General features: G+C 42.8%; 1 protein-coding gene across 2 annotated transcripts in view; it reads right to left on the bottom strand.

Annotated features, from left to right (window-relative positions):
• The window catches only part of ATL1 (atlastin GTPase 1), a 40,287-nt gene extending 28,077 nt beyond the window's left edge, over positions 1 to 12,210 (bottom strand). For both annotated transcript variants that reach the window (XM_034433350.3, XM_087881809.1), the window contains exon 1: positions 11,687 to 12,210. In XM_034433350.3, the coding sequence (XP_034289241.2) occupies positions 11,687 to 11,720 (34 nt within the window). In that variant the 5' untranslated portion in view covers positions 11,721 to 12,210. The remainder of the gene's footprint in view (positions 1 to 11,686) is intronic.
• Between the last annotated feature and the right edge of the window lie 563 nt (positions 12,211 to 12,773).

Genomic DNA, 12,773 nt, shown 5'->3' with positions numbered 1-12,773 from the left:
TATATTAATACATGATTACTGTGTAATGAAAAACTGTCTAAACACTGAATAGTTATCTTCCCATGTTCCAAAGAGACATAGTGGCTCAGTGGCTTAGTGACGCTGGAGATGGTCTCTGCTCTGGCGGTTTGAGCCTGTCGGAGTGATCTCTTGTCACTCGCCTCAGCTTCTGTCCAAATAACAGTTCAAGAGCATGTTGTATGTGAGTAGATAAATAGGTACTGCTTTGGTGGGGAGATGAGTTGGCACTCCATGCAGGCAGTCAAATTTCTGTCAACTGAACCTTCCCGGCTGCGGCACCCATTTGCAAGGAGTCTCCAGGGAGGGAGGGGCATTGGATGACGCTACAGGAAGAGCTGCTCATTTTTCTTTCTGATGTGAAGTCAACTCACCCACCTGTGGCACATCTTGGAAAGCGTGACAGCGTTTCTTACAACAGAAACCTGGCAGGTTCTGGTACCTTGGCAGCCAAACTACTAGTCTGCAATAGCAATTGTGGTCTAATGGCCAATGTAACAATGCCATACGCTAATAATAATAATAATTCCCATGTTCCAGTTGGCCAATGCAGTTGCCTCTAACCACAGCAAGGCTTTTCTGAACTGGCATACACAGCTTCAAGTTTTCACCCATAAGGCTCTATAGGAAAATACATTTCCATACCATCCTAGTTCTGGAATACCATCCATATTATACTGTAGAGTTTTACTTGGGCTGCCCACTTACTATAAATAATTTTCAGCCCCATACAAAACGGATCTAATTATACTAGCAGATATTTTCTAGGTAGAGATCTTTCATATAACATGCTCGCTGAACCTCCAAATATTGGGGGGGGAGGACCTAGAGATTTTAGGGGATCTTAGACAAACACACACACACTACATAACAGTGGGCATATTAGCTAGTTTGCATTTCAGAATTGCTTACAAGAAAAACACCAATTGAAAATGGAACCTCCATCTGCAAGACCAATATAGCTAATAATACCATAACTTGGAAGTCATATACCAATAAACCGCCTTTCTCTGAAGAAAATGGATTCCTGTGGTTGGAAACAAGGCACTGGAGTGAAGAGCTTTTTAAAGGTAGTCCTTGACTTACAACAGCTGGTTTAGTGACCATTCAAAGTTATAATGGTACTGAAAAAAATGATTTATCACCATTTTTTCACACTTATAACTGCATCTCCATGGTCACATGATCAAAAATCAAATGCTTGGTAGCTGACTTATATTTATGACGGTTGCACTGTCTCCGGGTCACGTGACCAACTTTTGTGACCTTCTGACAAGCAAAGACAATGGGGAAGCCACATTCACTTAATAACCTTGTTACTACCTTAATAAGAAGCCTCGGTGGTGCAGTGGACTAAGTGCTGTTAAGTGCTAGCACTTAGCTGTCAGCTGCCTGCAATTAGTGCGAGTTCAAATCTCAACAGGCTCAAGGTTGACTCAGCCTTCCATCCTTTCGGGGTAGGTAAATTGAGGACCCGGATTGTGGGGGCAATAAGCTGACTTTGTATAGAACAACACCGCTTGGGGGGGCCGAAAGCCCTAATAAGCAGGTATATACATAAAAGTATGCAGGCTATTGCTATAATGCATTGTAAGCTGCCCTGAGTCTACGGAGAAGGGCGGCATATAAATTGGACTAATAAATAAATAAATAAATATCTGCAGTGATTCGCTTAACAATTGTGGCAAGTAAGTTTGTAAAATGGGGCAAAACTCATTTAACAAAGACCTCATTTAGCAACAGAAATTTTGGGCGCAACTGTGGTTGTAATTTGAGGGCAACCTATATTCATGCTGTCCACCAAGGCATCTCTTACAAATTTCAATATTATACTGCATTGTTGCCTACAGAGTATCATACCACGCTTGCAATTTTTTTCAGCTATGCAGAATTTGTGCTATTTAACTTCTATTTTTCCCCTCTCTCTCTTTGGTTTAAGTGCAAAGCAAGCAGATCTTTCTCCCTTCCCAGCTGCACGTTTAAGGGAGGAGAAGCAGAAGGAAGAATAAGAACTATGGGAAGAATTCTGTTAATCCTGACAACTGTTTCAAAGGAATTAACACTGGATGCCTGGCTAGAAAGAGAAGAATTTCTTCCTCAGCGTTACAGCTGCTAGTATGCGATGTAAAAAGCATGCAAGGGGGCAGGATGGGGAAAGAGGCATGACCCTTCCCCAAATACTTTACTTTCATTTTTTCTTCTTGTTTGTAAAAAAGAAACCATTTCCTAATATTAAATAACAGAGCACATGATTTTTGCAAATCTAATCTTCACCCTATACTCAGCATGCTAATGCTAAACACCAAAATTATGTCACAGCTGCTTTTAGTTGCCAGCTATTACTTATAGCAATAGCACTTAGACTTATATACCACTTAACAGTGCTTTACAGCGCTCTCTAAGTGGTTTACAGAGTCAGCATATTGCCCCCAACAATCTGGGTCCTCATTTTATCCATCTCAGAAGGATGGAAGGCTGAGACAACCTGGAGCCTAATGAGATTTGAACTGTCAAAATGCAGGCAGCTGGCAGGCAGCAAAAGTAGCTTGTAGTATTGCATTCTAACCACTGTGCCACCGAGAGTTATAAAATATAGCTTATGTAGTGGGGGTTAGTGCTGCACTTATAAAGCCCCCTCAAAGCAGTGGTGAAATCTGAAACGGTTTGCTACCGGTTTGCTGGCCGCGCATGTGCAGTTTGCACCAAGTGAGTGCTGTGCGTGCATGTACAATACATACCAAAAGGAGGCTTGGGAAGATAAGTAGAACAGCAAGGGGGGAAAATCAGCTGTGGCGCGCAATCTTGGGAACCTTTTTTTTTTTTTTTTACTTTTTTAAAGTATTTTTTTACTACCTATTCACCCAAACCGGTAGTAAAAAAATGCTTTAAAAGTTTTTTTAAAAAGTTCCAAAGATTGTGTGTCACTCAGCTGATCATCGGAACTTTTTTTTTTTACATTTTTTTACTACCGGTTCGGGCGAACTGGCCGGAACCGGTAGCATTTCACCCCTGCCCCAAAGGCTTTATGACCAGTTTATCTGAAGGACCCCCAACTCTGATTGTTTCTGCCCATTTAATATACATTAGTAGAGTGGGTACACTGCAGGTCCCTTCAATTAATCAGTGTGAACTATCAGGACTTAGGAAACATAGCCTCTATAAAGATAGTCCTTGTTTAGTGACTGCCTCATTTAGCAATTGTTCAGAGTTATGATGGTGATGAAAAAGTAACTTTACAACCAATCGCCTATGGAGATTCTCAGTCAACCAGGTCATGGTTGTCCCAAAAGGTCCTTTTTTTCAAGAGGCAACTGGACTTTCTGGTTTTTCTTTGAAGACGTTTCGCTTCAAAATGAAGAAGCTTCTTGGATGAGAAGCGAAACATCTTCAAAGAAAAACCAGAAAGTCCAGTTGCCTCTTGCAAAAAGCACCTTTGGGATTTACAACCAATCCTTACATGTATGTCCTCCATAGGTCTGTAAAGCAAAGGAAAACTGAAGTAAAATCAGAAATGTAGTTGTGCTTTCACTTAACAATTGCTGAGTTGACAGCCCCAATCGTGGTAGCTAAAGGAGCTGGTGCTGCCTTCTTCTGGGGTGGTATCCTCCCAGAGATAGATGTATCCTACCACCCTAATGACATCGCAAAAGTCTTTGAAGACCTGCTTGTTGTCCCAAGACTTGGAGTAGAACCATGGAAATGGTAGAGTCCTTGATGCTCTCTGAGCTTGACTGTTTTCTTCTAGACGTTTCATTACCAAACTAGGTAACATCATCAGTGCTACAACTGATCTCACAGTGATGATGTTACCCAGTTTGATAATGAAACATCTGCAAGAAAACAGTCAGGCTCAGAGAGTACCAAGGACTCCACAGTTCAACCTAGAGCTATAAATATATACTCCAACGCTGAGCATTTCTCAACCTCAGCAACTCTAAGATATGTGGATTTCAATTCCTGGCTGCCTGGGGAATTCTGGGAGTTGAAATGCACACATCTTAAAAGTTGCCAAGGTTGAGAAATACTGCCTTAGAACAAGGCTGTCAAGCGAGCAACTGCTCTTATTTATTATTCACATATTTCAGCTGGCAGAGTTCAGCGGACTACTAAGAGTTCTTAGTAACTATGCCATTAAGACTACATAAAGAGTTCACAGTGAGGGTAAAGTTTCAATCATAGTCTGTACATGTTTCTTTAAATTAACTAAACCTTTCCCGCATACCGATACAAAACACATATTTATCCCGGTAAGCATGCACACTGTTGCACTATGAGCTTCTCAGATAAAACCATGCAGGGAATCCTATCTCCATCTATGATGTAGCACTATGTAGCAGATCAAGAAATAGACTCCACAGGAAGACAAGAGCTGCATTTTAATGAGTTAAGCTATATTAAGAGAATCTTGCAATCCCAATTGTTTCTATATTCTCTTCCTCTTATATCCCTGTGAATCAGGATGATTGATTGATTGCCCATCTTACCATAGGGTAATTCTGGGTGGGTTACAGTACATAAAATCTAAAACATAAAAAGTTAAAAACAAACATTAAAGCCAAAAACACATGGGGTAGGTGGGATCTGTTATTACCCAATCGACCATCTGCATTGCCAACAGCAGAGAAGGCCCTCCTCCTGGACCCCGCCAACCAGAATACTCAGACTGACAGGACCTGCAGCATCGCCCTCCTGCCCGTACGAGTGGTATGGGCCAATCCCAGAGGGGCAAGAGGATCCCTCAAGTAACCTGGACCCATGCCAGGAAGAGCTTTAAAGATGATCACCAATACCTTGAATTGCACACGGAAGCAGATTGGCAACCAGTGCAGCTCGCGGAGCAGTGGGGCCATTCTTGGGGGGCCCAAAACTACCTATGCCGCCACACTCTGCACCAGCTGTAGCTTCCAAATGCTCTTCAGGGTAGCCTCCATGTAGAGCGCATTACAGTAGTCCACTTGTGAGATGACTAGGGACTGAATGACTTGAGTGCAGGAAATCCTGGTCCAGGAAAGGCCGCAACTGGTGCACACAACATGAAGTTGTGCAAAGGCTCTCCTAGCCAAGACTGCCACCTGTTCCTTGAACAGGAGTCGCAAGTCCAGACGAACCCCCAAGTTTGTAGACCAGGTCTTTCTGGGGCAGTGCCACTCCATCCAGAGTCAAAGATAACAAAGTCCCAGATCCCAGAGTTCTGTGAACCCAAAGCCTTCCGGTCTTACTAGGGTTCAGTCAAAGCTTGTTGTCCCCCATCAAGGCCCCCACAGCCTCCAGGCACCATGAAAGGGTGGCTACAGCATCACTTGGATCACCAAGAGTTGAAATATAGAGCTGGGTGGTATTACCTTGCTCCACAGGATTTAAGGAATGTTTTAGTCCTCTTCATTTATACTAGAATACTTCTTGCCCATTTCCCTGTGTTTCTGATTTTACTTCAGTTTTCTTTTTCTGTACAGATCTACAAAGGATAATCATTTCTTCAGGATAAGAACTCCTGCCTTGGGCAGGGGGTTGGACTAGAAGACCTCTAAGGTACCTTCCAGCCCTATGATTCTATGTTTCTCTATATACAATGCCAAGACTGGTTTATCCTTCAACTCCTTAAAGACACCATTATACTTTAAAGCTTCAAGACTGCATTTTGTCTACGTAACATGCTGCCTATCCACATTTGCTGCCTGTTTCTCTCTCTTACAAAAAGGTTTCATGAACGGCTGCTATCTGCACAGTAATGCACAGTAGTGCAAATTCTGCTCACGGACAATAATGAATTTCAGTTATAAATCTTTTGAATTTGATCACAGAATCGTAGAATTGTAAAGCTTGAAAGGACCACAAGGATCATCCAGACCAACTCTGCAATGTGCAAGAAAATCAATTTAAATCATCCTCAAGCGATGTCCATCTAGATTCTTCTTAATGAACCTGCATGGAGAACCCACAGCCTTAGACTATTCCACTGTTTTATAGATCTTACCATCAGGAGAGTGTTCTTTATGTACAAAGAATATTGTACAAGAATTTAAAACTTACAAAGAGAGAGGGAGGGAGGGAGGGAGGGAGGGAGAGGGAGGGAGGGAGGGATAGATGGATGGACACACATTTTGCAGCCCATTCTTCATATTAATCAATATCCAGTATCTAAGTATATAAGATCACATTGGCTAGGCATCTTGGGAGTTGTAGTCCCACAACATCTGGACAATATTGATGGAAGGCCCTTGTAACACATCTTGATTCTAAGGGCCTTTCCAAACACCATGTCATTATACTTGAGCTACTATAGCAGAAGTCTACATTGGCATGAAATTTGCCGTTCCTATCATCAATCTTAAACCTATTTCTATTGTTTCTGTCCTGACATGTTGGCCAACAGATATGTTCTGATGATGTGCCTCCAGTGCATCTTAAATGAAGCAATTGGTTAAGTCCTTTGGCTTTGCTATTCTCTTTCTTCTGAACAGAGTGCCTTTGGTAGATGGGCAGCTATGTTAGTTTAATAAATAAATGAATAGACAAACATCACCAGGCAGTGGAAAGAAAAAATCATTTCTGAAATACAGTGCTGCAGCAGCAGAAATGGGACAAGTCAGACTGTACACTGCCAATCACTAATTTAAAAAATTATTTATCTTTATTTTTTGACACCCAATTCCAGTGGATTCTTCCTAATTCTCCACTCCTATATTTCATTCTCTAATAATCCAGGTTGAATAATCCTTTGTTTTAAAAAATACGCTTTATTATGCCATCACTCTGCTGAACACCTTATTCTCACAATGCTTTCTAATGTCTATGTGCATTTTACCCATGTAGTATGGCTGTAGCTATATTATTTATCATTATTATATTCTTTACTCCCCCCTTTTTTATTGGTATTATGATGATGATGATTATCATTATTCTGTTGCTTTGCATGTATACTAAGAGGTTCTGCATCAGACACGAATTCCTTGTGTGTCTAATCATACTTGGGCAAATAAAGTACTCAATTCAATTCAAAATCACAAAGGCAGCTGAGTCATTTCGGGTCCCTTTCCTATTTCCTTTATACATACATACATGCATTTGTGTGTATGTGTGTATGGATGGATGGATTGGGAGGCACAGGGCAAGGAAATGCAGACTTATCTCCATCATTCTGCTTTTTTCTAAATTAGGAAGGCCAATAGAATTAAAGCATTTCCAGGACTGCTGTGTGATATGCATTTCTAATAGACTACCAGCATAACAGTATCTGGCTTTTTAGGAGGACAGCAGCAAAATTAGGTTAAACAGTGACTGGAAGAACAGCAGTATATTCTGGAATGAGTAATAAATACCACTCCGATGCCATCTGAGCTTAAAGGGGAAAAGACTAATATCACTAACGCTAAGGATGTCTGAAGACAATCTCACTCATGGGTTGGGAATGAGATGAACTCAAGGACGTATGGTCATAGGAGCAAAAATGTTGCCAGTTATGATTTACAGGTACCAGACGAACACCTGCTAGCCAAGACTTATTTATTCATTTATTAAGAAATGTTATAGGAGTGCCAAACACATGGTGATGTTTGTATCTCAATCAATGTCTCAGCAACCCCAGGCTGACCTAGAAAACAAACAAGGATTGGCCTAGTTTAGTACTTAGATATCACCAGTGGATATCAGAGCTTTAGTTTAGACTGGGAAATGAAAACAAGAAGCCTAGAAGAAGACCATTCATTTTGATGAGCAACATAGCATAGAGATATATAAGATATACATCTCCTTACATATACAGTGATAGATAACTCAATGCCTGCTCCATCAGGAAATCCACAAAAATAAGGTGTAGATGCATGCAGATTCTTTTGGAGTGGGTGGCCATTATGAAGTTAATTAATAATGATAATAATTCCTCCTGTTAAACTGTTGAGCCAGTGTTAAACACTCCATAGCTAAACCTTCCTTGGCAGGTTACAAGATGACCCTGGGAAGCACAGGAGACCTATTTTAAAATATTAAATGTGTTCAGATTGCTAATTGAAGTACTGCTGCAGATTTAAGATAATAATAAATTACATCTGTAATGGAGGTGGGGTCAGAAGTGAAGGCTCATACAGCTCAGATTAATGCTTTATACTCTTCCTTATGGGGCTAATGTAACTTCCTTTTCTTCTTTGTTGATGCTGCTATTTTATTTTTGATTCTACAGTTAGTTTTAATTTTCAAGGTTGTTTCTGCTGCGTTTGTATACATTATCTCTAACTAGTTTATGACTGTAAGTAAAAATATCACCACACGTAGGAAATCTAAAATCAAAATATTTCCAGCAAATGGCAAAAGATAGAAACTTGGCTTTTATCTTTAAATTATGCGATTATCAGACCTGCTTTTGTTAATATTAAAACTGCAAGATGCCTCCTTTCTTAAAGGAGATAATTATTGGATTCCCCTCTGAGAGGTGAAATTATAGGCTTGTCTCTAACTTTCCATGGCAGTTGGGAGAGAGGCTTCTCATTTAGAGGAAGCAGCTGAGAGGCAGATTATCTTGACTATTTTCAAACTGGCTTCAGATTGGGCTAAGCCTGTTTGGGTCAGTCTAAAAGAGGACCCGAGTCAGATTTGCTTTTCTTGACCTTTTAGTAGTGATGTTCACAACCATATCAGAGATTGGTTGTGATTGTAACCCTGTATTTCTGATCAATTTCATCAGTGGTGGATTGCTACCAGTTCTACCTAGATCGACGAACTGGTAGCAGCAGCGGTGGGAGGCTCCGCCCACCCATGCCGGACACTTCTGAGCATGTGCAGAAGCATTGCACTTGCACGCATGAGCGAACCAATAGCAACGGGTTTTGCAACCCACTACTGAATTTCATCTTAGACAGATGCTCCTTGAAATAGAGATGAATATATGGAATCTCTTATGACTTTATTTTTCTCCAGTGCTTTTCCATATGAAATTCCCTGGGAGATATCATCAAAAAAAAATTGGAACTGGGAGCTATCAATTATACCAAAATCTAATTCAGATTAAGGAGAAAGCCCACAATGCCTGAAGTAACACACTGGATTAACCCTGTATGTATGTATGTATGTATGTATGTATGTATGTATGTATGTATACATTTTATATCCTGCCTTTATTATTTTATAAAAACAACTCAAGATGATGAACATACCTAATATTACTTTCTCCTTCTGTTTTTCCCATTGGGCTGAGAGAGAGTGACTGGCCCAAAGTCACCCAGCCAGCTTTCATGCCTAAAGCGGGACTAGAATTTATTTATCAAATTTATTTGCCACCCTTCTCGAGGCGACTCTGAGCAATGATTGGCCCAAAGTCACCCAACCAGCTTTCATGCCTAAGGTGGGACTAGAACTCCTGGTTTTTAGCTTGGTGCCTTAACCCGAACAGAATTCGAATGACCGAGGGGTCACTATGCCAGAGATAGTGGATCACTCTGTTGTGAATGGGGCTTTGCTGTCCCAGAAATAGCAGGTACATCAATTACACCTGGAAGGGATCCAGAACTCTTTTTGGTTTCCCAGAGTGAGGCCAGTGGCTTTTTCTTCTGCTAAGCCAAATGAAACAAACATACTGTATGTTAAAACTGTTGCTCATTTTATATCTCTGGTATTAATTTTGGTTTTATCATTTTATTGTATACCACTGCAAGACTTTGATAGTCAATGTTATAACAAGTTAAAGAGAAACGTATTTCTTTTAGGCTGGATTCACATGAGGTTAGCCCATGATTTATTACATAACAGAATTTTTCAGATTTCTACAATACATGGAACCCTCAAATAAACATATGGGTTGGATTTGCACAAAACAATAGGTTAGAACAGTTAGTACTGTGTGATTTATTGTATCTTGCAAACACAGCCTTAATGTGCAACAGAAATATATATACCTGTAACTTAAATCTTAAAGTTTCTGCTTTCTGGGTAGTCTTCCACATATTTGAAGAGAATGATCATGTCTTCATTTATTTAACTTATTAATCACATTTATATAGCCTCCCATCTCACAAGAAGCAACTCTGGGCAGTGTACAAAAACCAATAAAACAATTATAAAAACAATCATTATAAAATGTATGGTAGTAAGTCATATTAAAAATGAAAAACACTCTAGCATCTTCTGGGTAGGGAGTGCCCGAGTCTTTCATATCTCTGGCCTCTTCTTCATGTTATACATTGTCGGCTCCTTTTACATTTCCCCATAAAAATTAACTAGGAATTTCTATTAACCTGTAAAATTGGGTGTCAGAACCAGCCACAGTTTACCAGATAAGATCTGGATCTATTAAAAAAAGAAACCTTGACTTGGTATGACTGGGAAATTCTAATAATGGAACTTAAAATTATTTTAGTCTTCTTTGCCACCATGTCACATTGCTGACTCACTTAGGAAGTGATTGCAATCTCAATTCACTGGTAATATTTCCACATATTCTACTGTTGCCCATTCTATTTATGTGCATTTTTCCTGACATTAAGAATCCTTTCCTTTTTCATCTAAAGTCTACGTTTCTATCCTCTTTCATCCCTACCTTCTGAATTATCCTTTATCCATTGGATATTACCGACATATTTTTTTAAAAAAAGAAACACGAGGAGCTTTTAAAAATTACCTGTATCTTGTTAGCCATTTTAGCATTTCCAAAGAGAGACAGGATAGAAATGAACTAAAATGCATAGGTTCTCACTCACATTCATTTAACATGTGTGCAGCCACACCTTGCCGACTTCCAATAAATTAAACTACTCCTTCCTTCTCTTCTTTCTCCCCACCGCATATAAAACTGCATTCTAAAGAAAAAAATCTTCCTGATGTGGAAAACTGGCTTCCGGATCCCAAATTAAATGTAGGGTTTTGCTCTCCGGTTTCCTGTTTTGAGGCAGGGTTCCGAATCCCGTTAAGGCAACTGAGCATAATATAAACAGCCATACGTGCATTATTTTGTGCCCATTTGTAAACAAGAACTCCAGATGCCCCTTTCCCAAACCGGTGCCTCCAGATGTGCTTGGGACTATCCCTCCATGATCCCCCAAAGAGGTTGCTTGTCTCCATACTGAGGAAGGCTCTTCTGAGGGGAAATTATTTTCCGCTAAGCAGCTTTGAACGTCCGCTCGGAGACCCTCCCATGATGGAACAGAGTCAGACCCGTCAAAACCAAAGCGAGCAAACCCCACCCTATCCGCCCCCTTCTAGCCGTTGGGAAGGAGGGCGGACGACGATCGTGGCAAGCGACGGAGCGGGAGCTGCACCTCACCATTCGCCCCATTGTCTCCCTTCCGCTTCTCTTCGCGCACCCCCTCCCTTCCCCCCCCCACTCCCGGAGAGGGGCAAACACAAGGGGCGAAAGAAAAGACGGAGGGTAATCACGGAGCAAAATAAAGCCAGGAGCGAAATCCGTTAGGTCCGGAGACACAGCCATCTCCTCTGCCCAGCCCAGCCCGCGGCTGGGGGACGATGGGCGGGGCCGTTTGAGACCCTTCGCCACCTCTAGCCTAGCCCGGGCAGGGTCCCGGCGCGGCGACAAGGCGTGTCTCAGCATGCAACGGGCCGAGGCGGGGAAGGCCGACTCTGTCCTGCGCTCCAGCAGCTCCCAGGCCCTCCACCAGCTACGGATGGAAGTAGCCCAGATGCCGAGCCAGCCCTCCCACTCCCGGGGCTGGTCCTGATCACCTACCCCAGCTGTTCCTCTCCTTGCGGTTCTTGGCCATGGTTAATCCGCCCGGCGGCTACCTGCTGCCTCTCGGATCCGCCGGGCTCAAGGCGGCGGCGGTGGCTGCCGCTGTTGCTAAGATGAAGAAGGAAAGCGCCGCCGCCGCCGCCGCTGCTGCCTAGCCAAGAAAGGCGTCTCTCTCAGCTCAGCATCTCCTGCGGGAGGGTGCAGGGAGTACCCGAGACGCGTCCGGCGCAAACGCGGATCCGCAGGGGGAGAGAGAGAGAGAGAGAGCGCCTACGACGGCGTGCCGGAGCTTGCTTCCCCACGCACACGTGTCCGGCCGGGGCTGAAAAAACACCTCACTCTCTTCTAAGCAGCCCGGCGCGCACCATCCGCACGACCTGATCGCGCTGCGGAGCACCTGCGGACGATGACGCGCGCATCGCGGGGCGCGGCACCACTATGCGCCTGCCCACCGGTGCGGCGGAGTTTGGGCACACCCTGAGATGGGAAATCGGCGCCCGCGACGCGTCGCCGCTTATTTTGGACCCCGTGGCTCTAGGAGTGGCAGAGGGAAGAGTCTGAAGCCACGTGCGAAACTCACGTGCTTGTTTATCCCGGCCGATAATTCGTATTTTGTATTTTGGACTTGGGGTACGGAGGTTGCATTGTTTTTACGCGCCTGGCACCATCCGTCTGTGCGAGGACAGCCCTCGAGAGATTACCAAGACGCAGGTCCCCGCCCTAATAGTTTACAACCTAGTCTGGATACAAAGCAGCGAAGAGGGCAGTCAGAGCTGGAGAAAACAGAAAAATAAGCATGGCTGTCAGCAGTTGAGAATGTTGCACGTTTATTTCAGTGGTTGGATTAGCAATAGCACTTAGACTTATATACCGCTTCATAGTGCTTTACAGCCCTCTCTAAGCCGTTTACAGAGCATATTTCCCCCAACAATCTGGGTCCTCATTTTACCGACCTCGGAAGGATAGAAGGCTGAGTCAACCTTGAGCCTGGTGAGATTCGACCTGCCAAACTGCTGGCAACTGGTGATCAGCAGAAGTAGCCTGCAGTACTGCATTCTAACCACTGTCCCACCATGGCTCATTT

This window comes from Pantherophis guttatus, chromosome 1 (assembly GCF_059756535.1).
Source record: "Pantherophis guttatus breed Tessera chromosome 1, ASM5975653v1, whole genome shotgun sequence".
NCBI lineage: Eukaryota > Metazoa > Chordata > Lepidosauria > Squamata > Colubridae > Pantherophis > Pantherophis guttatus.
This window is presented reverse-complemented; position numbering and strand designations above follow the sequence as displayed.